General features: G+C 41.7%; 1 protein-coding gene across 1 annotated transcript; it reads right to left on the bottom strand.

The window, feature by feature from the left end:
• Positions 1-464: 464 nt before the first annotated feature.
• LOC140466543 (procathepsin L-like) lies at positions 465-10,914 on the bottom strand. The gene is made up of 5 exons (XM_072562017.1): positions 10,774-10,914; positions 9,755-9,877; positions 5,658-5,837; positions 719-934; positions 465-581 (listed from the first exon to the last, which is right to left on the bottom strand). Exons 1-5 carry the CDS (start codon positions 10,903-10,905, stop codon positions 465-467), a joined length of 768 nt encoding a protein of 255 aa, XP_072418118.1. The 5' UTR covers positions 10,906-10,914.
• Between the last annotated feature and the right edge of the window lie 16,282 nt (positions 10,915-27,196).

The following is a 27,196-nucleotide window of genomic DNA, read 5'->3' as shown; positions in this document are numbered from 1 at the left end:
TCCATGAATCTGTGCTGGATACAGATCATGACAGGAACCCAAAAACACCTTTCCCCTCTCTCCATGAATTTGCGCTGGCCAGCGATACTGACAGAACCCAAACTAATCTTCACTCTGCCTCAATTAATCGATGATGGATGCTGTAATGTCAGGAAACCAAACTCACCTTTTCTGCCTCCATGAATCTGAGCTGGATACAGATACTGAGAGGAAACAAAACTCACCTCCGCTTTGCCTCCATGAACCTGTGCTGGATACAGACACTGACAGCAAACTGACCCACTTGCACCCTACCTCCATGAATCTATGCTGGATGCAGATGCTGCCAAAATCCCAGACTCACCTGCACAGCTAATTTTGTGAATCTATGATAGTTACAGATATTGCCATGAACAAAAACAGAGGTCATCTGCTGCCTGCACGAAACTGTACTGGATATGGACACTGCCGGGTATTTAGACTCATCACCGCCTGAGCAGCCATTTATTATCGTCAGGACAGGAGCCATCAGGAACCCAAACTCTCTTGGCTATCTCCGTTGTGATTCCATGCTGTTCGACAAACTCACAGATTTCGCTGCTCTTCACCAAGAGGTAATTAAAATAAACTCCAAGAAAACTTACAAGCGAACACAGACAGGACCGAAGAAATAAAATAAAACGAAATGAGAATGAATCCCGACTCCACCACAATCTTACGAGAAGTCTTGGGGATTTACCTTTCCTATGTAAGGGTAGGTTTCAGCAGAGTTGATGCCTTGAAATTTAATCACTGTCTCAAAGGCGTGCAGTGCGAAATAACCAGAGCAACTAGGTATGTGTCCACAGTCAATCAGATTCTGTTCACTGAGAGAAACCAGGTTTCCATGCCTTTTTGCCCACTGTCCTTCTATGGCACCAGTTGCACTGAAAGCCCAGGAAGAAGAACATTGACCCTAGTGTTGACAGAAATATAACCACATTAAATCATACTGATCGAAAAACGATATCCAGTTTGCATCTAAATTCATTTGGAACACATTCTCACACTAATGCTCTTAGTCTAAATGTTTGTTCAAGTTTCTCAGAATTACATGGAATCTGTGAATATCGGTGTGCCTGGGTTCGGATTTGATTTGATTTATGTATTGTCACGTGTCGCGAACAACAGTGAGACCCTTTGTTTATGAGCAATATAGGCACATGATAATTTGCGAGGATGAAGAGATCAAAAAAGACTTGGACAAATGGTACATTGCAGAGAGTGGGCACAAGGCAAATTCAATGTCAGCAAGATTAGTATGATTGGAGCAAGACAGCCTCATAACCGTCTAATCACAGCTGGGGAAAAGCTGTTCCTGCACCTGCTCTGGATGTGTTCAAGCTTCAGTATCTTCTACCTGACGGAATGCATGTAAGGAGTACATTACCGGGGTGAGGTAGGTCCTTGGTGATGTTGCCTGCCGTTTCGTGGCAGCGAGATGTGTAAGTGGAGATCATTGATAGAGTATTCGATTCCATAATGGTCTGGGCTGCGCACATAACCTTCTGTAGTTTGTTATGATCCTGAGCTTCGCAGTTGTCATACCAGGCCTTCCGATCCCAGACCGTATGCGCTCAAAGGTGCAACTGCCGACGTTAGTGAGGGTACTCGTGCACATGCCAAAATTCCTGAGCTCTCTGAGGCAGAAGAGGCGTTGTTGTAAACACATGGTATTTTCCAGAAAGAATGTCCATTATGGTCAGTCTAGGAAATTTGAAATTTTCCATTCTGTCAACCTCATTCCCATTGATGTACATGGAAGCGAGTTCTTCTCCTTTCATTCTGAAGTCAATTACGTGTTAATTAATTGTACGAAAATTGAGAGAGAGAATGAAGCTATTCTCATTGCACCACGTCAATGATCCCTCTATCTCCCTTCTGCCTTTTCATTCATCGTTGTCATATTTCGCTCCTGTTACAGTGCTGTCGTCAGTGAATGTATAGATGGTGTTAGTTTGGGATTCGTGGGTGTAAAGGGAGTACAGTAAATGGCTGACCATTCATTATTTGGGGACGGAAGTGGTGAAGGTTTTTCGGGAGAAGGTGCAGTTGCCTATATTCAATGATTGGTATCTGTGGGTCAGACAGCTGCGAATCCAGTTGCAGGCCATAGAATCATGACCAATGTCACAGGGTTTTGAGTTCAATGTGGAGAGGATAAGAGTGTTGAAGGCAGAGGGGTAGTCAATGAGCAGGAGTCTGACAAATGTGCCCTTGTCCAGATGTTCAAGGTCTGCAGGGCGAGAGATATTTCACCCACTGTGGACCTGTTACTTTAATAGGCAAATTTTAAGTGACTGAGGCAGGCAGGGAGAATGGAATTGATGTGGACCCTCACCAGCTTTTCGAAGCACTTCATGATTATTGTGCTCAGGTCACTGGTCTGTATTCATTAAGGAACAATGCATGAGTTTTGTTTCCTCACTTACGAAGATGATGGTGGTCTTCTTGAAGCAGATTGGGACTTCAGCTTGTGGAAGAGAGATTTTGAAGATGTCGGAGAATTTTCCACTAGCTGGTCCAAACTGGAGCTGAGTGCCTGGCGTGGAAAGTATTTGGGCCAAGCAGCGTCCTTAGGGTTATTCCCAGGAGGACTGAACTGATTTCTACAGCAGTGACCAACAACCTGAAGCATTGACATTTAAGAGGATTATTTGATTATGAAAAGTCTTCTTAATAGGAACACTTGTCTCATTATTCAATTTCCACTCTTGCCAAATTCACGAAATGCATTGGCTATCAAGGGAATATGGCATGGCCCTCCGAGAGGGACAGAATGAACGCTGTTTCCGATTGGTTACAAACGATCATGGTGTTCGATCAGACCAAATAGGATCTCATGGCAAGATGCACAGGCTCCAATTGTGTGGGCCTTGCCAATGAACTTTGGTATCTGGCATTTGCTGGTCCCCAGTCCGGGGATCGACCATAGTCTGCTGCCAGGGCGGGGAGTCGTCCTTGATTCTGCAACCCAGAAACTTGGTTTCAACAATCCTTTGGCTACAAAACGACCAGTTCGGGGATTGGGACCTGTTGTCAATGGAAGAAGAGTTTGCAATTCTTCACCTCTGAGGGCTGTGCATTGAGAGGTCTGGGAGATTGCAGTTGTGTTCGAGGATAGGTGATAACACTATATGCAATGGTGAATAAAATGAATCTTGGATGGGAAGGGATTCCACAAAGTGGTTGGATGAGGTGCGACAGTGTAAGCAGCAAAACCTTACCTCTGCAAACCTTGCTCCTCTTCCTTCCACATCTGACACCAGGCTCTCAGTACACACATTGATCCTATATGACGATGACATTAGGCATCATGGTGATGCAGTGACATTAAGGCTTCTCTCCACAGAGAGAGAAACAGCCATGTGGAAGGTCAAGCTGATACCACTTATCGAAAAGGATAAAATAACGTACGAGGTTTGTCATGCTCCTTTTCCTCCTTTTCCTTCATTGTCTTAGATATAATGAATACCAGTTTTGGATGGGGCAGGAAGGATCGGACTCATTGTTGCAGCCTGTGAGCCCTGCAATGGTTTGTTCAGTCAGCCTCGCTGCATTTTTGCCTGGCGGGAGCTCTGACAATGCTGAGCAGAACTGGGCAGCAGTTTGGAGGTGGAGGCTCAACCACTTCGATGATATCTTGAGTCTGGGTCTTCGGAGTGACCTGTGTGTGCTTTCTCCTCCAGCAGGGCACTGTCCCTATTACTTGTGATTGGAAAGTGGCACCTCTACTACAGGCCTGTGGAGCAGTTGGCGATGGGGTACAGCATAGTGCCCATGGCCAGCAAATGCTGAGGGTGCTTTGCCTGCTTCTCCATGCCAACTGCCAAACTGTCCTTGGAGGTTAGATTACTCATTTGATTGGGAATCTGGGTCCCCGCAGTGTGTCTGCATCCCTGGCATCATTCAAGTGTACATTCCTGTCTGCTGCATCTGCTGCTCCCTGGTACATGTATATGTTTGCCGACACGACTGTCTCTTCTGCCCGTACCGGGTCGCTGGCAGCCCTCCGAGTGCTGTGGGAAAGGACACAGTAAGGTGCTTACCAGACTGTGCTCCCACATCCTCAATATCTCACATTCCCAGGGAGCTGGTGGTGTGTGCTGGACGCAGCCTTACTGATATTTCCTCTGAGGCTGCAATACTTCCATGTTCAAAGAACGAGGAGTTGTCTTCTTTCCCTGAAGAGCTAGAATAGATGCTGATGGAACCGACAGAACACGAAAGACAGAAGTTTCTGGGGCTATTGCAAAGACACACTGAGAATTAATGAGACTGACAGAATGCTAACAAAGCAGTGATGAGTGGTATTTACTCGCTTTGTAGAATGTGGGTGTATCATGTTTTCTTGTGAGAAACAGGATTCACTCCTCACAGGCTGAGGAATCTGGTGACAGACACCTCTTCACCAATCCAAGAGCTTTCTGTCCACCAGTGTTCTCTCATCTCCTGGAATGACAGAATGGGAAGGATTGAGAGAGAGATTTAAGTTTGGCATGGCCGTGGGTGTTGGTACATGACGGGAGGTATTCCGAGGTAGTGAATTGGCAATGCCAATGCGATGTTGGTTTTGAAGATGAGGAAGACGTCAGTGACAGCATGAATCTGGGTAGGAGGGGGTGCTGGGGCTGGGATAAAGTGAGTCGGAAGGGGGAAGGTGGGTTGTCACAGCGATTCTGACACATAGCATTCTTATGGCATGTTGGTTGTTTTTCTGTACCATTCTCTGGCCTGTTCGAAAACATTCCTATCTGAGCAGGGCAATGTTACCATTCTCGTGATCATGTTGGTTCACAGCAGCTTTTTCATGATGGGTCAGCTGCCAGGATATCGGACACTAATCAGGAATCTATTGAATTGCTCCGGGAAGAATGTGTGGGAAGATTAGACACGGAGTGGATATGCGGGATGTTATAGCTGCATTGACGTAGCTACCGAGATGCTTTTGATAACGATAGTGAGAAATCTCACTGAGCCTCATGGTGTTTTCCCTCCGAAACATACAATGCAACTGACACTTCGTGAATTACAGCAAATAATCCGATCATTTACAACTCCCATTTGTACACAATATTTCATTACTTACCAGCAGGCTCTCCCCTCCTGTCGATCAACCCTGTCCAGTTGGAGAGAATGATTGAGAGAGGTACAAGGCCCAACAGAAGTGAATGTGGTTTTCAAATTTGGGGTGTCGAGCATATGATCGAATATTCTTTGAAGAAGACTGGACATGGTATCACAAGGAAGCTTGGCACTGCAGCTCGCAACATTACCATTGTTGGGTTGTACCAATTTACATCTGAACTTATATTTATTACATCGGAATTGTACTGGTAGACTTCAATTTTACAATTTAATCTAACCATTGAATTTGTTTTTGCGGTAAGCTTTCTCTAGATATTATGAGTAAAAGCATGAACATTACCATTGATACATATACCATGCTCCCTTGCCTGACCATAATCAATACCAGGAAACAAATGCAACAAGAAAACAGGAAAAGCAATTTCGGTTAAAAATGATCGACTAAAACGAAGCCTTTCCTAACAATTCCTACAAGCTGATCATAACGTCCAATACTGTTGAGAAATTAATGTCTGCACTTAATAATCTTGAGAGCTTTTTCTGATTTTTACCTGGTTTTTCACTGGAGTAACTAAACCTTCTCTTCGCCAGTCAACAGATGCAGTTCTCAATTCAATGGGAATTTCCTTAGATTCACTACTTTCATCTCTTTCATCAGCTTCAATTTCAGTCATGTTAACAGCTTCGATTCGGCGATGTCCATTCATGAGCTTATTGAACTCTTCATTAGTCTGAAAATTCAAACACATTGGTGACATGATTGACTTTTAGTGGTGATTATATCGGAGAAGTGTCAATAACGTAAGAGAGCTACATTCTACATATTCGCTGACTTTAGCATGAAGTGCGGGGAAAGCAATGAAGGCATCCGTTACTCGTGTATAATCTTTGACTGAGCAGCAGGCAAATAAGTGGCCATCCATTTCGTACCAATCCAGTATAAAGCTGTGTGAGAAGCCTCGAGCACCTCAAATATCTCTGCTCGATCATTCAATAACTAAAATGGCAGGAGCTTTCTAGATGTGTTTCATTTTGCAAGAATCACTTCGGTAATCGTCTCTGATCATTAAAACCTGACAGGTCAATTTCATCATGGAAGGATAGGTTAAGTCAACTCAGATTGGTGGGGTTTATTGGTGTTTGAGACGAACCTTCCCAATCAGGAGGATTTCGAATTCCATCATCGGCCTGATCTGATTTCCGGATAACACGTTGGTCTTGAGTTGGCCTCATGGCCCTTGGACCATTAGATTTAGATGCGAAATTCAGATTGTTAATTTTAATGAAGATACTGGATTGGAATGGTTATAAAAGGGCCAAATGTGATGTTATCTATAATCAAATATCGTATTATCAGGATCTGTGGATGTCTGCCTCTCCAACCCAGCTTCAAGACTGGTAGTGAGTCATCTGGTGTCTCTTTTTGATGGGTAGGAAGGGATACATGTCGGTTTGAAAGGGGAATGAACATGTCCCATCCTCTGAATAATAAGCGGGGCTCAAGGCACATGCAAAAGTCCCAGGTGCGCATGCCTTTTTGATGGCTATATGGAGCATGCCTTGTTCCAGTCCTACTCTGAGCCCTGTCAAAGTTCTGTCTCTGATCCATTGATTGTTGCTTCCTACTCTCACCCAGAATTAGAAATAGTAATCAATTTTACTTCGAATTCCCACCCTTCTCCCAACTTCACCTGGAATCTCTGAAAATCTTCCTTTCCTTTCTTGAGTTTAGTGTTTCCATTTAAGGGCTAGACTATCTACTGTCTACCACAGTTACGTTGAACTACGTCTCCTCACACCCTGCGATCTGCAAAGATTCCATTCCATATCCCAGGTTCTCCACCTGTACTGCATGTTCATTGGAGTCACCACCCAGTGGGGTGTTTGTAACATCTTCGTTTTTCCTTACCTAAGGACTCCTCTCAATGCCGTTGACAGGCATTTCAGCTGTCTTACTCAGTTTGCGCAATTGTTTCCTCCCCCATAACAACATAGGAAATAGCAACATGAGTAGACTAGTGGCCCCGCCACCTTGCTCCATCATTCCATTATGATTGTCCCAAAATTGCCCATGTTGCCGTTCCTTCAATTTGATTGTGACCCTTGATTCCCCTACCCATTTGGAATCTCTCTCAAATTAGGCATACAGAGAGTCCTAGTCTACAGTATGGAAACAGACCGTTCGGTCCAACCCGTCCATGCTGATCAGATATCCCAACCCAATCTTGTCCCATCTGCCAGAACCTAACCCATATCCCTCCAAATACTTCCTATTCATGTACCCATTGCAAATGCCCTTCAAATGTTGCAATTGTGCCAAACTCCACCACGTGCTCTGGAAGCTTGATCCATCCACGTACCACACACTGTGTGAAAGCATTGCCCCTTAGGTCGCTTTTACATTATTTCCTTCTCACCCTTAACCTATGCCCTCTACTTCTGGATTCGCGATCCCCGGGAAAAGAAATACTTTGTCTACTTATCTGATGCATGTACCTCATAATTTGGTAAACCTGTATAAGGTCACTCCTTACCCTCCGACGCTTCAGCGAACACAGCCTCAACCTGTTCAGCCTCTCCCTATCGCTCAAATACTCCAGTCCTGCCAAAATACTTGTAAATCGTTTCTGAAACCTTTCAAGTTTCACAACATCTTTCTGAGTGGAATGAGACCAGACTTGCACGCAATATACCAACAGTGGCCGAACCAATGTCCTCTACAACAGCAACATGACCTCCCAACAGCTCTATTCAATAACATGACAAATATAGATGAGAATAACAAACGCTTTCTTCACTATCCTATCTTCCTGCCAAGACATTCAGGGCTCAGAGAGAAGGAATTCCTCCTCATCTCGATTTCAAAATGCTGTCCATCTATTATGATTCGATGATGTCAAGTCCGAGCCTCTGTCATTCGCGTCAACATCATCTGTGCACTCACCCTGTAAAATCCAGTAAGAACATGTAAATTTCAAAGGGATTACCTGTCATTCTTATAAACCCCATTCAGTAAAGTCCCAACCTGGTTGGTCTTTACTCGCCAGACAATCTTTTGTGCAGTTGTTCCCCTCCATCCCAGAAGAAAAATCGGGTTATTTCTGTCTTCACTTTCCATCATCCCAGTCTCTGTTTCTTGTTTAGCGAATAAATCCTCTACGATTGCCTATATGTCACGCACTAAACCATCAGCTATTACTTTGTTCAGCAACAGCTGATGTGGCACTGCATGACATGTCTTTTAAAATTGCAAATGCTCACAATCTATCGGCTTTCGTTTGGTTAAAAAAAGTTTTGTTTCTTTGTTCAATCATTAACATTTGTCCAGCGAGTTATTAAAGAGGCAAAAGAAATATTTGCCTTTAATGCGGAACAAAGACAGCATTAAAGTGGGGAAGTCTTGTTGCGATTGGACAAATTCAGTCAGACGACACAGGGGGCACTGTGATTAGCATTGATTTCACTCGTTACGCAGAAATATTTGGAAGGAAATTTGAAGCAGGTTAATCAAAACTATTCCTACGAAGAAAAGGGTTATCACAAGAGAAACACTTTGACAGACTGGGCCTACTCCATAATAAAGATGAGGAGAATGACTGCTGATCATACTGAAAGAAATAAGATTGGAAGGAGATTGACAGGACTCATGGTGAGAGGATGATTTTCTTGATGGGAAAGGTGAGAACAGAACCTGGTGTAGACATTGTCGCTATTACGTACTTATCTATGCGACTCAACTCTGTGATCTGCCTGTATTGCTCGCATGACAAAGCTTTTCACTGTGCCTCAGTACACGTCACATTGATTTTAATTCGATTCAATTCAATTCAATTTAGTTCAGTTCAGTTCAGTTCAGCTCAGTTCAATTCAATCCAATTCAATTCAATTAATTTCTTTTCAATTCAGAGGATGCTGGTGTAATGCTGATGTCATTAGTTACATTTGTTTGAGATGCCAAGAACAGGGGAAATGACCAACTGTCCTGCGGAGCAATAATACAGAGAGCAGGAACATGTACATCAATTTGTTTGGAAAGCAGGTTAGTTTAACTGCTTTGGGATAAAGTTTAACAGTGTTAGGTAGGGCGGAGCCAGAGATCGAGCAGTCTCAAGAAGAATATTGTAGCCGAAGGGATCACCGTCCACAGTACAGAATGCAACTCCGGCGTCCAGACATCATAATGGACAGCATCTATGAAGACTCACAACATAGAAGTGTATCCATAGTGTGACTGCCATCCATAGAGGGAGCTCAAGACAGCCAGTGTTGTTTAATGCAATTTAGTTGTGCAGAATCTGATCGTGCAAGTGAGCAGACATTGTCGAATCAGGGGATTGTTAGTCATTAGTGTTCTCTTCCGCAGAGAGAAATGGAGACTTGAGTCATTGAATGTATTCAAATTTGAGAGAGGTGATTTTGATTTCTAGAGGAGTTACGAGTTATGGAAACCTGGAATGAGAAGGAAGTAATCACCAATTTGGAGTAAAGGGAGATCAATCATTAAGTGCACTGAATGAGTGAGTCAGCTTGGAGGACCAAATGTCCAAGTGCTCCTCCTGTAGCTGAATATAACTTCCCAATTATATAACTTCACAATTTCACAATGACCACCCTCAAATAGATTCCAGACGATACATCCTGCACACACCAGAGCTCCAAATTTGTTCATTCCCACTTTAGATGTGCGTTTTCCCAATGAATGTTCGATGTTGTGATGTTCGATGTATCTCATGTTGTCCTCCCATATCATTCTCCTGTAGCTCTCCTCATCCTGAATAAAGAGATTAATATAATCAGGCTCCAGCATCTTTCATTTATAAAATTATACAGAAGCATTAATAAACCGCTTGTGAAACTTGAAATAACATTTTGCTGTCAGGGTCCATCCTCCCACCCAGATCAGAAAATTATTAATCAGGTTCCCCTCACCCCACTCAAAATAACGCACCCATAGCAAAACCTGTCGAGTGGCCAGTCTAGAGATTCATGCTGAAAGTATATTAAGAATCAAATAGCTGAACAACAGGATGGTTAAATCGACCGTCATGAATGACGTTGACAATGGATACGTTCTCTCCACTACCACCTGTCCCTGTCTGAAGTAAGATTAAGCCTGTGGCACGCAGGAAATTCAATAAGCCACGTCCTTGCGAAAATACTGAGGCCAATACATGGGCAATTACTATGCATGTATAAACCTTCTTAATCTGTTGTGTGAGAGACCTGTCTTAAGCTGCCAGCATAGTAAAGTAGGTGTTGGCAAAGAGACGATTCATTGAATGGGCCGCTTGGGATGATCAGATGGCTTTCCCATCCCTCTGTCTCCAAGTTCCCCACTTATAATTGCCTCTTCGACACCAAGAATGGATCTTAATCTTCGAGAGGCAGGTTTGTGCTATTTGTAGTAAATTCAACAGGACTGCATCGGGATCCTAGTAAATTAAGATACACTAAGTCGCTCCTGATTCACTTTGTGTTTGGTCAGTTCTCTCATGAAGTCAGAAACTTGGAGAATGCCCATTGAATTTCAAGATCAATATTTTCTCAATGTCACTTCACTCAACAGATACCTCTCATTGACTGCAACTACATATTCTCAATCTCTGCCAATTGTGTGCAGACCATTCCTATTCTGAGTGAGCTTAACATTACAGACTCTCCTTTTACCTTGGTGTACTGGTTCCCATGTTGTGATTTCCAATTTTTCCAGTCTTCATCCAATTTCGAATCAAGTATGCCTGTTGAGGCTGCAGCCAGAATAGATACTGCCACACTGCCCAGAAAGAGCCAGAAGTTCATGATGGACAATCTAATAGGCAAAAAGAGTGGGCTTTAGACAGGGAGTTTTGTAATTTTCAAGTGAGCTGCTTCCTTATTCTGAGAAGGAACAATATAAATTGTACAAATAATACAAACAAGAAAATTCCAACAATTCATCCAATGCTGAAAGTTTAATGTAATTCACCTTCATGAGGCATCATCAGTGGATTGGAATATTCCAGCACTAGATTGATCAAATTAATGACGTTTCAAATTTAAAACCAATTATTGGAAAGAACACGGTAAAATGAAATCATACTTTTCCATAAATTGCCTTCGTGGGATGAAAGTTATTTGACTCACGGTCCACAGGTTTAATCATTCAACAGCTCATGTCGTAATGATTTCATTGCATTCAAACTTCCATTGAGGAATGAATCCTTAGAGGGCATGACTGGAGGATTAGTAACAGGAAATCAAGAACAGGTGGACATATTATATCGTTATCCTATGTCACTTTAGACATTGCAAAAAAAAAATTTGAAGACAACATGTAAATCGCGAGTTGAAAGGGAAGGAAGAAATTGAACTAATGCAATCAAAATGGAAAGATACAGGAAAAGAAATCTAACTTTAAAAACTCGTATGTCCTCAGTAAAAAGAAAGAATTAATGATAGAATTCCGTAATTGAATGTGTGTAGCATTTTTTAAAAGTTGATGTGAAAAGTCACAAAACAATTGGTATGACATGAAAGTAGTTTCGGAGGTGTGGTTCCAAAATGGTCACGGAAGGGACCATTCAACTGAGTATTCAAGAATCCTTCATGTTCATGAAGTCAACGACCAAAGCGGAGGGAATTTGGCCAGCTCGTTTGATAGGCTTCAATGTGAAAAGGGAAAGTTGAAACGAGATGCAATCATTTGTTGATTTATTTTTTTGCACAGAGGCTGGTACATGCATGGAAAATGCTGCCAGTTGAGGTGCTAGAAGAAGATGCAATATCGACATTAAGAGAAATTTAGGCAGACGCATGAACAGGCAAGATATGGAGGGTCACAGAACATGTGAAATCAGATTAGATTAAATTAGAAGGGCATCATGGTAGGTGCAACCATGGTGGTCGGAAGGGCTAGTTTATTTGCTGCACTGTTTCATGTTTAAAACCATCGGATGTCAGTGAAATAGTGAGAAATGGTTTTGTGGATGAATATGTGTGGTGATGAGAAAGGAAAATAAGTCTCTGGTAGGTCTTATTCCTGTGTTTCTTAAGAGCGTAGATGGAGAGTGCAAACCAAGGAATTGTGGGACTTTGTAAGAAAGGTACCAAATTAGTCATTACAATTTTAAAATTCACGTTGATTGGATGAATCAAATTGATAAATACAGCGTTGCGGTTGAATTCATGGGGTTTACTTATAAGATTTCTTCGAAGAATACGTTCTAGAATCAACTGGAGAACAAACTATTTTCGTCCTGGTATGTATGAAACGAGACAGGATCATCAATAATCATACAATAAATGATTCATTCAACAAAAGTGGTCACAGCTTTCCGGAAATTCATATGTAATGTAAAATTGAAAATCTTGGTTATCAAGCGAGTGCCTGCAACTGAAAAAAGATCAAGCACAAGAAGGTGATGACAGCGTTTACCACAGTTGGTGATGGAAAAAAAAAGGTGAGGTAAGAGACTAGATAAATAGTGGGATACAGTTAAGGGAACATTTAGGTATTCTTATCAAGGAACTATTGAATGACGTAGATTGTAAGAGAAGAATACACTATTTATTGCTAAATATCAAATTCACGCCTCATCTAAAGAAATTGATCATCATCTGTGCAAACATCGATTAGGAGATTAAAAAAGTAGAAACTGACAAATGACAAATATTGATGAAGAGAACAAGAATATGAATGCTAATGACAAATAAAAAAATAGAAAGTGAAAGCAAGGATTTTAATACTTATTTAAAGGAATAAGCTAGCTGAAATATTGATTATTTCGATGATGTGATTTGCCCATGAATAATAGAAAGGACGAAAGTAGCAGGGAATTTGAACAAATATCCAGTTTCATGTTAAAAAGCACAAAACAAAAAGATTCATAATCAAGAAGTAAAGGGAAGGAATTACCTTGATCACTGAAGGAACAATTACTCAGAAGGCAAATGAGATTAAAGTCGGACATTCTCCTGGATCTGAATGATTATATTTGAACGTTTTAAATATAGCTACTTCAGTGATAATGGATACAAAAGTGACAATATCAATGCGGTTCAGGAATTGTTTTCGCTGATGGAAATCTGCAAAGAGGGAAATTCGCAAAAAGGAGAAGAATAGCAAATTGGAAGATTTATGCAAGTTATGAAATATGATGTCATTGGCTAAATTAGAACAAAGAGAAACGACTGTTACCACACAGCAACAGGCCTATCGGCCCTACAAGCCTGTGTTGACACATATTGCCCGTTACCAATGAATTGTCTTCACTTAGAGGAACCATGACCCTCAACCTCCGTTCCTATTCTTGTTTTCGACCAGGTACGTCTTGAATACTGCCATTGTGTCTGCTTCCACCAACTCTGTCAGAAAGCGCTCTCGGCACTCATCGATTTGTGTGACATGCTTGCCTCTTTTAAAATGCACCCCCGCTCCGCATGTTTCCCTGAGTAACTGACCCCTCCCCCCTGGGAAAAAGGTCTCCTAGTCACCATTCGATCCATGCCATCCATGTCCTCTTATCTGACAGGTCACCCCAAAAAGCAAACCCAGTCTCCGTGATAATGAACATAACACATAGAAAATTACAGCACAGCACGGACCCTTCGGCCCTCGTTGCACCGACCTCTGCAACAAAAGTAAAGCACATCTACATTACACAATAACAAATTCATCCGTACGTTTTCCAAATGACCGTTTAAATGCCCTTCACCCTGGCGGGTCAGCTGCTGTTGCAAGTAGTGCGTTCCACAGCCTTTCTACTCTCTCAGGAAAAAAAAAACTACCTCTCACATTCGTCCTATATCTCCAGCCCCACAATTTAAAGATGTCCCGTCGTGCTAGCCATTTGAGGAATAAAGTCTGTCAGTTTCCATCCTGTCTACCTCTCTGATTATCTCTTATGTCTCAATTAAGTCACCTCTCAACCTTCTTCTCTCTGACCAAAACAGGCTCAAGTGCCTCAACCTTTCCTCATAAGACCTTCCATCCATACCAGGCAACATTCACGTAAATCATGACTGAACCCTCTCCAAAGCTTAAACATTTTTCCTCCAATTCGGTGAGCAGAACTGTACTCAATGTTCGAAATATGGCCACACCACAGCTTTGTAAAGCTGCTATATTACCTCGTGGCTCTGAAACTCAATCCATCTGCCAATAAAAGATAACACAGCCGTATGCCTTATAAAGAAATTACTTAACCTCGATAGCTTTTTTCAAGGATCTCTGTACATGGACACCGTGATCTCTCTGCTCATCTCTACACTAGCAAGAATCTTACCATTCGCCGAATAAACTTTATTCCTGTTGCCCCCTCTAAAGTGAATCACCTTATACTTTTGCGCGTTAACCTACACTTGGCACCGCAGCCCAGCTCTGCAGATTCTCTTTCTCCCTCTGTACCTTGTAACATGCATGAGCACTATCAACAACTCCACCGACCAGAATGTCACCCACAAATTTACTGTCATATGCTCCCGTCAGCCGCCTGCCTCTGTCTTCTTTTTTGCGAGCCAATCTCTGATCTAAACCACGAAATCATACTGAATCCCATGCCTTCTTACTTTGTGGAATAACCTACCATGGGGAACCTTATCAAAAGCCTTACTGAAATCCATGTACACCGCATAATCTTTTACCCTCATCCAACTCGTTGGTCACCATCTTATAGAACTCAATAAGGATTGTGCAAAATGGGCCTCCCCTGCGCAAAACCGTGTTGACTATCCCTAATCAACGGATTCTTCGACAGATGATCATAAATCCTGTCGCTTATACCCTGTCCCAACAATTCACTCACAACCGAGGTAAGGTTCACCGGTCTATAATTATCAGAGTTGTCTCTACTCACCTTTTGAACAAGGCGAGAACATTTGCTTCCTTCAGTCTTCTGGCACTATTCCCGTAGCCAATGTCAACATAAGGAAAAAGCCAAAGTGTCTGAAATCTCCTCCTTGTTTCCCAGCAAATCCGAGGAAAAATCCCATCCAGTCCATGGTTTGTATTTATTTTCAGACTTTCCCAGAAATTCTACACCTCCTACGTGTGAACCTCAGTCCTGTCTAGTCTCTTAACTTGCATTTCAGTATTCTCGACAGCCTTTCGCCATAGCCAAAATATCCCCCATACCAGGCAACATGATGGTAAGCCTTTTCTGTAAACTCACTATGGCATTGACATCCTTCTGGTAGTGTGGTGAACAGAACTGTGAACAATATGCTGAGTATGGCCTTAAATAGAGTTCGGTAAAGCTGAAGCATAGTCTCTCCATCCTTACATTTTCTGCAATTTCAATGAAGCCAAGCATACGAAACGCATTTCGTTAAATACCCATCTACCTATGATGCTGCCTTCCATGTTCTGCGTTTCCAGAAACCCAGTTCTCTCTCCATACTAACTCTCCTCATGATTCTTCAATTCACTATATAATTTTCATCTGTACTTGACCTTCCTTAATGCATCAACTGACTTAATGCAACAACTCCACTTACCATTTTCCAGCCCATGCAGTGACCGATTTATTTCCTGCTGTCGTCTCCGAAGGTCATCCTCACTATCCACAAAACCACCAATCCTTGTCGTCCATAAACTTACTAATTTGCCCAGCCATGTTTTCCTCCAAATCTTTTATGTAGATCACAAACGACAGATGTTAAACCACTTAATCCTGTGGAATTCCACTTGTCAGACCTCACCGTTTTGAAATAAAGTGTGAATCATCCATAAAAAACCTCTTTCTTCTACGACGAAGCAAGGTCTGTTTCTATCTTGCCAGTTCACCCCTGAGACAGTGTGACTTTACCTTTTGTACCAATCTGCCTTGAGGGACCTTATCAAAGCTTTTACTGAAGTTCATGTCGACAGCATCAATTTTTATTCCCTTGTCTATTAGCTTTCTCACCCCCTAAAAAAAATTGATCAAGTTTGTGAAGTGTGACCTTCCCCACATAAATATATTGAGTCTATCCCTCAGAAGTCCATTTGCTTCTAAATGCTTACAGATATTGTCTCTGAGAATCTTTTCCTATTGTTTCTCTGCAACCAGTGTGAGGCTCACAGGCCTGTAATTTCTATACATATCACAGTGACCTTCCTTAAACAATGGGATAACAATGCCTACTCTCAACTCCGTTCGATCCTCACCTGTGGCTTCCCCTGGTGGAATCCATTACAGCATAAATATTAAGTAAGTTCACAAAATGCCTGAGGACCATGGGTTTCCTCTCTCTCAGTGGACACAGATGGTATGTCATGGTTAACCATAGGGGTCACCATACCTCAGGAAAGGGCAAAGGTCGAGAATGTCGGACTTTCAAGGTAACCGTATGCGATATGGAAAGTAAAGAATAACAGCACCTTTAAGTATTACACGATTAGCAAGGTCGATCAACACCGTTTTCTGAAAGTTTTTGCATTAGTTCAAACGATTTTGAGAATATAACTGCAGGTTGGAACTCGTAGGAAGCAGGATAGTATTGTGTTTAGTTATCAAAAAATGTTCAAAATAGTGAGTAATGAAAGACACAAGAGCTCACACTGATGGAGTTGTATATCAATGGAAACAGAGAATTAGCGACCGAATAGGAAATAGGGAGTTGGGATGAACCGATAACTTCTAAGTTGGCAAGTTGCAATGCGTGGAATGCCGCAGCAATTGAACATGGAACATTATCTGTCTGTCAGCTGTAGCGGTGACATAATGAATGAACAGAGCCTAATACAGTCAAGTCTATGGCTATATTGTTTGCAATATAAATTGGGAAGAGGACACAAACTGCTTTCAAAGGCACAGAGAGAATTTCGCGGGAGGCAGATATTTGGCAGGTGGAATAAAATATGGCAAAGTGGTTGATTCTCCATTTCGTTGGGTAAGCAGGAAAGCAGAATGTTATTAAATGGAGTGTAGAATGTGGTTGGACTAAGGGATGTAGGAAATCCCCAAATAAATCCTGCGGAAACTCAAAAAGTCTGACAGAATCTATGGAGTGAGAAACAGAGTTAATGTTTTGAGTCTGGTTTGACATTTTCAGAACGGAAAAGGGCTGGATATCCATGCTGTGCAACAAAACATGCAGTCACAATATTATGTGCAGTGAACATAATTTGACAATTGTTTGTCCATTTTCCACATTTTATTTAAAAGTTCACCGAATTTACTGTTGTATACTTCGTTGCTGTCCGCAAATTTAAAAGTTGTGCTTTTAATTCCAAAGTACAATCTGTTAAACCAAAACTTGAGTGAAATGACAATCACTTTAATTCGTATGTCCTGAGGAATCTCTTCATTTCAGGCACAGATCTCTGAATCAATCATTCTGCAGAATATATTTTCAATCAGAGCTTATTATCACTGTACAAGACTGTGGTAGAAGTCTTAGTCATGCCCCTTTCTGTCTCACTTGTTCTGCTTCCTCGTATTTTCAGAGATATAGAGAGCAGGGGTATATACAATGTATGCGGGAAGTGTTCATGTGGCATATGATGCGGAGCTAGAGAGGCACGTCAGCTGGAAGCTGCGTTTGAGGAATTGGCTCGTTGATGGGTTTGAGATCGGTGTTAGATTGAAGAGTGTCAAGGGTCGAAAGTCAGTCTGAAAATGACGAGAAAATCTGGGAACTGCAGCATTTGTTGGTTATTGAGGATTTAGGATGGTGATTTCAGTTGCCTCAAAGGGAGGCGTTGTGTCAGTATTAGAGGTGGGGCGGTGTGGTGCTGCGATTAGCTGCAGGAAGGATCGTTCTGTAGGGTTGGGTGGTTTTCTAACTTGGTAGATGACCCCAAATTTAGGGATGCAGTGGAGAGTGAAGACTATCTCATGTACAATGGGACGTTGATGAGAAGAGTCAAATAATCCATGACAGATGGATTTTAATTTCGGTAAATGTGAGGTGGTGCATTTTATTAAGGCAGTCGAGGGCAGGACTTATACATTAAATAATATGCTCTGGGGAGCGTTGTTGAACCAACAGACTGATGGGTGCAGATGCATAGTTCCTTGAAGAAGGAGCCACCAGCAGACAGTATGGTCAATGAATCACAAAGATGTACAGCATGGAAACAGGCCCGTCGGTCAACTTGTCCGTGCTCACCAGGTAGCCTCAATTAATCTAGTCCCATATGCCAGCACTGATGCATATCCTTCTAAACCCTTCCTATTCATGCACCCATCCACATATATGCTAAATAAACTACTTGCACCTAACTCCACCACTGTTATTTGTGTTCATGCTTTCTCTCACATATGCAATGCTCTATTACAGCCGATTGACAACCCTCCCACCAAATAATTCCTGTCCATTAGTATTTTATATGTTTGTCATCTTCATCTATGTCAACTCAGCATCATGATTTACCTGACCAATATCCTTCTTCAGTGTTGGATTTATTGGAGCCTTTTCGAACACTGCCAACCTACCTCCTTTCCACTTTTGTTTGACGACTCATGAGATATTCAGATCCTATATTTGGTTACTCTGCAGTCATATCTTTGTAAGCACCAGTACTTTATAACCGTGTACATGTATTTGTGCAACTGCTTAATTTACTTTACTGCAAATGCTCATCACAAAGTTTACACACTTGTCTTTTCAATGTTTTTTTCATCTGCTTAGCTTTACGTTGTACAATGGCCGCTTTTAGTAGCCCATGTATTTTCAGTTTTCCACTTTCGTGAACAACTGTTACATTTGAAATTTGGCTTCTTAATTTTGTACGAAGTTCCACACAATAATTGTGCAGGACCTATTCCTTGTCCTGAATGTGTCATTGGTACGTACATCGAGAGTGTCGTGATGGAAAATTGCAGCCGCTCGGGCAGCTTTCGAGGAGCAGGAGATTCGTCATTCCGGACACAAATCCCCCATCAGGAAAGGGTTGACAGGATGTGTTTTTTCAGCAGCACACTCTCGACTCTGAAAGCCAGCATCTGCATTCCTCAGTTTGCCATCTTTGAGACTGAAACGTAAACTTCAAACTGATGAAACATCCCCCCTTCCATTGTAAGTTCCTTTTCTTCCTTGAGCAGGTTTACTAATTCTTTCAATGGCTGGGCAAGAGTCTGTTCTGGGCTCTTGTTCAATATTGCAGAAAAAAGAAACTTCAATACTCTTCACTATACTGTCTCCTCATCCTAGGTTTCATTATTCTTCTCAAGAAGGTAATGTCTTACTCAATTATGGTGCAGTGGCTAGTGAGCTCAACCATCCCTTAATCATCAAACTTTTCCAAAGAAGGTGGAATAACCAAACATCCGCTGAATAACAGGAAAGGCGGTGTCTCCTCCACAATTTGGGTCCTCAGACCTATGCCAGTTGCACCCTCACCTTCCATCAATATGATCAAATTGGAAGACTCACATTAAGACTGTGGCTGCCACCTCAAATAAATATCAAATGTACATTGAAACCTCACTGGTGCACTGCAGTGTCTTCATCTTGGTCAGTAACTTATGAACTCTAAGGAGAATATCTTCAATATTAACTTATCCTTTATCCAATAGCCCGCATAAATCCCACACTCGACAGTCACCACACATCACCTGTTCTGTCATTCCCATTTCATGAAACTTGAATTTTTTTCAGGTTATTGATAACGAATAAACTAAGTACTCTCACTCAAAAGTATTGATGCTCTGAAACTTAAAAAATGTTAGGGGAAAAGTATGAAAATATTTCCTGGATTTTAAAAGAAAATGCAAGTGAACAAACAATCGCCATTCAATCACTGACCCATTTCTCTGAGATTCCCTGTTATTTTTTCTTAACTTCATGCTTTTGGGGTTTGGACGTGTTCACAGAGCTGAATTCGTGATGGCTTTCTGAGAGTTAACTTTCAGCTCCTGTTCAGCTGCAGAGTGACAAATTAATAAAACAAAAGATTGTCTAAAATCCCTCACTCACCGAACTCTCCAATGTGCACTCGGTTTCAGATGTACTACACAACTGCTTTGGAGGACTACAGATTACAAATGTAGGGAGATAAAAAGAGATCTATGAGTTCATTCTAAACTCAATTGGTTTGTTTGCTGAATCTACACCATGGTTGAGCAGAAGTAATAACTAACTAGTTAATATATTCACATTACGTTTTTACATTACACCTCCCCAAAAATGTCTCTGACTGCACCCGTTATACAACAGTTTTAATCCCACATCTTGCACAGACAACTGGAGAGAGGTAGCAGCATTGGAGAACATAAGAGGACTGTGTCACCAGGGACTTTCCCACAAACCAAATGGCCATCCATGAAATCCAGCAGCTCTCCAACATTCAGTCTAGCCAGATGAATGGTTTCTAAATTAAAAGGTGAAAGGAACGTTTTCTGTCTGGCCTGACAAGCTGTCAGTGTGACAAAGCAAATGAGCCAAATAACTAAGACTAATGAAAAAGTCAACAATGCAAGAATTCCACATGAAGTAAAATGAACAATAAAAGAGATTTGATGACAGTATTCCTCTCGCGTGAATGTGACAATATTATGTCTTCGATTTATTCGCTATAACTTGTGAGATCATTTCAATCTATGAATAAAGCCTACCCAAGACACAAATGTTTTGAAAAAGGGTCACCGAAACCAAAACATTATCTCGGATTTCTCTCCATAGATGCTGGCAGACTTCCAGAGCTTTTGCAGCAATTTCTGTTTCGGTTTCCACTGAAAACTGTATTAACTTTCCCCTCTAACAGAATATCTTCGTTTAATGCAACAGGCCTTTAAAAAGTGTAAGGTTGACTTTGAGCTGACTTCATATTTCTGCTTCAGAACAGCGTAAAATAAACTTTTCAGCAAAAGATGCCGTGCGCAAAAGATAAGTTTGATTCAGACAAAAACGTGAACACGCTCAGGACATTAAACGGCAAAGACTGATCGCTGTGCAGTGCTACATTTGTATCTAGCAGAGACCTAAAAATTCTATTCTGAGTCTGCCATTGCGCTGTGCGACTGGAGTTCAGTTAAGCTCACCTTTAGAAAGTCAACGTTGTTTTACCACAACCCGAGAACTTATCAATACATCCACTCAGGGCAAATGAATGCCACAGGAGCCTATATAATCACATGGATTGCAGCGTGCGGATGTCACCGCCGAGATTATGAATGTCAATAATCTTTGAAAAGGAACACTAATCATTATTAGTGGGGAGGCAATGTCATTATACAATATCTTCATCTATTCAGAATGTGTATACTGCAGAAGTAATAATTGTTTTGTTTTCTAGCTTTAATCAAGGTCGATTCTAACTTATGCATAATGGTATATTTCAATTTACGAATCTTCATTCAATAAAAACGGATAAATATTGTCGCTGTAAGAGCAGGGCAGAGATTGGTCATGTTACAACTATGAATGCACCTCCTGAGTTCCCAAAGCCTGTCCACCACATAAGAGGGACAAGTAAGTCTTATTGACGGATCATTCCCCACTTGTCCAGACAGGTGCAATTCCAAATCCACTCAGCAGCACGATGGTACAGTGGTGAGCACTGCTACCTCATCGCACCAGCGGCCCGGCTTCACATTCCCGTCTCGGGCCACTGCCAGTGTGGAGTTTGCATATTCTCCCCGTGTCTCCGTGGGTTTCCTCCGGGTTGTCCGGTTTCCTCCCATAGTCCAAAGATGTGCAGGTGAGGTGAATTGGCCATGCTAAATTCTCGAAAGTGTTGGGTGAAGGGATAAATTTATCCCTCTTTGGAGGGTTGTTGTTGGCTCGGATGGCCTGTTTCCTCACTGTATAACATCTAATCTCTAAACATAAAAAAGAAGCAGAAGTTGTGGGAAATACGGAGATTTGGCTGCATCTGTACAGTGAAATCCATGTTATGGGTTTATGCCCCATAACACGTTTTGAGAATTCACGGATATTTGACAATTTGCGACCACTCATGCAAAAGCAGCCCACTTAGCTGGCAACATTTCCACAAGTATGAATGCCTTCCACCACCTATACACTGCACCAGCAAATTGTATTGTCTACAAGATGCACTGCAGAAATTTGCCTGAGATCCTGACACAAGACTTTCCAAACTGGACAACCACTTCCACTTAGAAGGACATGGGCAGGAGATGTAGATGGATACAACCAGTTGCAATTCACGTCCAAAGCACACAGCAACCTGACTTGGAAATAAAGCATTGCTCCTTCAGTGTCACTGAGTTTAACACCTGCATTACACTTCCGAATAGCACTGTGCGTTTAACAAGGTCATCACCACCTCCTCATGCTTAAAAGAGGAAAGGACAATAAACATCAACCAAATCAATAAGTGCTCGATCCTGTGAATGTGTATTAAGGAAATAACAGCTGGACTGAGACCCGATATTCACGGGACTTGCAAATGTTGGTCACTGTGACATTAAACATAAGTCTTTCCTCCTGTACTCCATCAGTGAATGAGCACCGCATCCCAGAACATCTCATATTGTTGCACCTGAACACAGCTGAAGCTGATTCAACCTGAGACGTAACATCCCTCAGACATAAATGTCCACCCTGATCCAAATAAATCTACCTTGAAAACAAAGATTTAAACAGGAAATGTGTCAAAAAGTAGGTAATAATTACTATTGTTAAAAGTAGACAACTATCAAGGAAAATATCGACATGAAATCAGTAGGCTACGTATGTTAAAGGATCCAGATTGAAACGTCCAGGTTCAACCTGTGCAGTATGAATCTATCCAGTTTTGCGACCTGCTAACCACTGTCAGTTAGTACAGAGCAGCAATGGCAGGATTTGGAACTCAATCATCTCCCAGATCGGGAGAAATGACAGAGCAGGCTGAGACAAAAATCAGAAAATGCCCTCAACAAATTGAGGGCAGTTAGGGTGAGGACGCCTCACAATTCCTCTCTATCGTGGATGGATACACTTCAAATCACAAATCACATAGACACCATCCCATGTTTCATATGAAACAGCTAATTCTTTTCCTATCTTTCCTGGTCCATCTGTCTACCCATCACTGAAGTCCAAAAGGAAAGTCATACCTTGCATGATTAAACTCACCTTTGAGTGATCTTGTGCATCTAACTACAGCTGTCCCTCAAACAGGTTGAGTTCTGAACTTGTGTCAGTGGTGCGACTTTATATTGATCCAGCTTCCAAGATAAATCCATCCTTCAATTCTCTGATTGACAAATAGGACAAATTATCTTATTAATGATCTCAAATGATGACGTGGAGGAATTGATATTGAACTGGGGTGGACCAAGTTAAAAATCACACAACACCAGGTTAACGTCTGACAGGTTAGATTTCTATAAACTGGTGTTATGTGCTTTTTAATAATGCTCAAATCAGTTAGTGCTAATAATTTGGAGAGGTGCTTAAGAATTTTCCAACATCGAAAGCTTTAAAAGAACACTGTGTTCCAATGTGATCATATGATATGTCCACTTTCTTTGTTAACATTTTTAATTTCCACAAATGGTTTAACTCCCAGAAGGTGGAAACAGGCCGTTTGGCCCAGCAAATCCACAACGACGCTTTGAAGAGTAGCTCACCCAAATCAATTCCCCTACCACACATCACTTTATCCCTGACTAATGCAATTAACTGACACATCGCTAAACTCTATTCCCAATTTAGCATAGCCGATTTACTGAAACTGCAAGTTTTTGTATTGTGGAAGGAAACCAAAGCACCTGGAAGAAACCAGGCCAATGCGGGCAGAACGTGAAAACTCCCGTGGCTGTAATCGAATAAGGATCACTGACGCTTGGAGACACCTTGCTAACCACTGAGCCACCAGGCCATCTCAAAAACCACTGCTGATGAGGGAGGATCGTCAGCATTGCAAAGGGGAGATTGATCGAAGTGTCACCTAACTGTTAGCAACAAACATGTTATTTTCTGCATCCAAAAGTGGACTAAATCTACTTCTACCCTGCATCAACCTTCAATTAGATTCCCCTGTTGATAATGATGGCGTTACCAGGGGCAGCGTGACATCGCCATGCCGCAAATATGAGGACAGACCAAGTTCATAATGAACAGTAAACAACTTGGCATCTTTACCAAATTAATCATCCAATTTTAGCGACACTATCGGCAAGACAACCAATTGTTGCTGTTTCCAAACTGTCAGTAAAAGAAAACAACAACCACCGAGCTATTCTGATTCCATGTTCTGACATTGCATCCATAGTCTTGTAAGCCTTGACATTATAATTACCAAGTGAAAACAAGGTTGGCTTCCAACTGAGCCCTTAAACGGACCAACATTCAGACTACATTTCTGGAAACTTACACAAGAGGAATTATTCCTTTTATGATCACTACGAATGAGACTCGCATTGGAGAAATAATTTCATACGTAGTCTTAGAACTGATTGAATTGAAAATCCATCGGTTATAGAAGTGGGTTTTGAATCCATATTCCAAACTGAAAGAGATAGACTGCAGTGGCCACAATTTTCAAGGTATCACCTGAGGTTTTGGGGTAAACAAAGAAGGAGGGCGAGAGAATATGTGATTGTCAGTGCTGCAGCTTTGAGACATTTGTCAATGATAGATTTGATTTCCTCGGTTTTTTCGGAAGAGTAATCACTGTTTTATAATTTTTTGCATTGGTCTATTAGGTTGGCAAAAGAATATCAGTATATAAACAGACATTGCTGAAAACCTTCAGCAACTATCATAGCATCTTTATTTAACGGTTCACAACGGGGGAATCATTCCTCGGAATTGCAAACCTCCAAAGAAGATCAGAGCAAGTTACTTTAAAACAAAAGAGGGAGCAGGGGCCATATGAGAGGAGAAAAATTAAGTATCATTTCGTGTTGCTCAGTCAAGATAATTGATTACACTGCCGAACAACATTGCGGGTTTCCCTACATTACATAGACTGCAGTAATTTAAGCTCATTGCCACCTCCTTAATTGTAACTAGGACCGTGCAAATCTGAGGAACCAGGCAGCGAGTTTTCAGAGCTGCCTACCTCTGTTATTAGTTTCATGTATCACAGGAGAGCCGATTTCAGTCGAAGACAGATATAAAATCAAATTAACAGTTGGCCTTCAGAAAATTCGTGCTGGGGAGTTCCTCACAGCACGGAAACTGCGAAGTGGTTATTTTCTCTAATCATTCTCTGTTTGCTTGTAAACTACTGACTAGGTTTTAAAAAGGAGTCCTTTGTCCTATGCTGGAATTGGAATAATGACTCGCCCGATCTGAAAGGGCCAAGGTGACATCTTAAATAAAGTTTCCCAGTAGGGTGACTTCTTAAAATATATTTGCAAGTGGGCAGGTGTGTATTGCCTCATTATCGCATTAGACCACAAGTCCGTTCGCTATAGGAACATAAGTAGGTCATTCAGCCCATCAGGTCTGCTGCACCATTCAGTCATTGCTGAGAGAATCTAGACCCTGTTGTCCTGACTCCATCAGTTTATCTTTGATGGCCTTGCGATTCACAGACCAACCTACCTTTGTCTTCACTCCACTGAATGACGTTACCTCAATAGCCTTCGGCGGAATTCGGTTCCACAGATTCACCACACTCTTCCAGCAGAAAATCCTACTTTCTCTGTTTTAAAATGACGTCCCTTCATGCTGAGGCTGTGCGTTCGAATGTTCATCTCGCCAACTCGCCGAAAACTATTCACCATGCCAACTTTATCTATGTCTGTCGGTTTTCTGTAACTTACAATGAGATTCTATATCATCCTGATAAAAACAATTGTGCACAGTCCCAGAGACTCTAATCCCTTGTTCAATGACAAGCCCTTCATTCTTGTGATTATTCCTGTGAATCTCCTGGGAACGCCCTACAAGCTCAACATATCGTTCCTTAGATAGAGACACAAAACTGCTCACAATATTTCCAATGCCGTCAGACCTTGTCTCAGAGAGCCTCAGAAGTGAATCCCTGCTCTTATATTTATCATTGCCTGAAGGAATAGTGTCAGAATATTGGAGAATGGCAGATGTTGTCCCCATGTTCAGGAAGGAGAGTAGAGACAAGTTAGGATATTATAGATGAGTGAGCTCGACTACGGTTCTGGGTAAAGTGTTAGAAAAAATGTTGAGATCGAAAGGTTATATTTCTAATCAACTACAGCTGAATAAGATGATTAGGGAGAGTCGAAACGATTTCATGAAGGTTAGTTCGTGCCAAACAAACCTAATTGAGTGCTTTGAGATGGGGACAAAACAGGCGAATGACAGTAAAGCAGTTGTTCAGGTGTATATGGATTTCATCATAATGTTTGATATGTTTCCCTACGGTAGGCTATTGCACAAAATACGGAGGCATGGGATTGCCGATGATTATGAAGTTGGGTTTGTCTCGCTGAAAGAAGACAGTGGGTGGTAGTTGATGAAAATTGTTCATCCTACAGTTCAGTTACAAGTTTTGTACCATCTCTCAAGGATCAGTTTTGAGCCCAATGTTGTTTTCATTTTTATGATTGACTCAGAATGAGGGCATAAAGGAAAGGGTTAGTAATTTTGCGAATACGCTGTGGTCGGTGGAGTTGTGAATAGTACTGAAGGATGTTATAGATTTCACAGGCACATAAATAACCTGCAGAGCTGTTCCGACAGGTGGAAATTGGAGTTGAGCACGGAAATGTGTGAGGTGATTCACATTGAAAGGAACAAGTGGAATAAAGAATACTGGGCTAATCGTAAGAGTCTTTGCGGTGGAGATAAGCAGAGAGATCTCGGTGTACCTGTACATAGATCCCCGAAAGTTACCATCCAGATGGATAGAGTTGGTGAGTTAGCTTTTGGTGGGAAAGGGAGAGCGTTTCGGTGCCAAGAGATTATGCTGCAACTGCTCAATACTCTGGTATGGCCCCACATGTAGTATTGAGTACAGTTCTGGTCATCGCATTATACAGAGGATGTTGACAATTTGGAATGGATTCAGAGGAGATTGACTTGGATTTTGCCTGGTATGGACGGAAGATCTTATGGGATGTGACACTTTTAGAGGGAAGAAGTTTCAGAGGTGACTTAATAGGGATATACAATATAAGGAGAGATTTAGTTGGTGTGGACAGTGAGAGCCTTTTCCTTCTGATTCTGATGGCTTGCAAAATGGGACGTAGCTTTAAATTGAAGGGTGATCGATTTAGGACAAATGTCAGAGGTAGTTTCTTTCCTC

Source organism: Chiloscyllium punctatum, chromosome 43, assembly GCF_047496795.1.
Source record: "Chiloscyllium punctatum isolate Juve2018m chromosome 43, sChiPun1.3, whole genome shotgun sequence".
Classification (NCBI taxonomy): Eukaryota; Metazoa; Chordata; class Chondrichthyes; order Orectolobiformes; family Hemiscylliidae; genus Chiloscyllium; species Chiloscyllium punctatum.
Note: the sequence above shows the minus strand (reverse complement) of the source record. Positions and strands in the feature narration are given on the sequence as shown.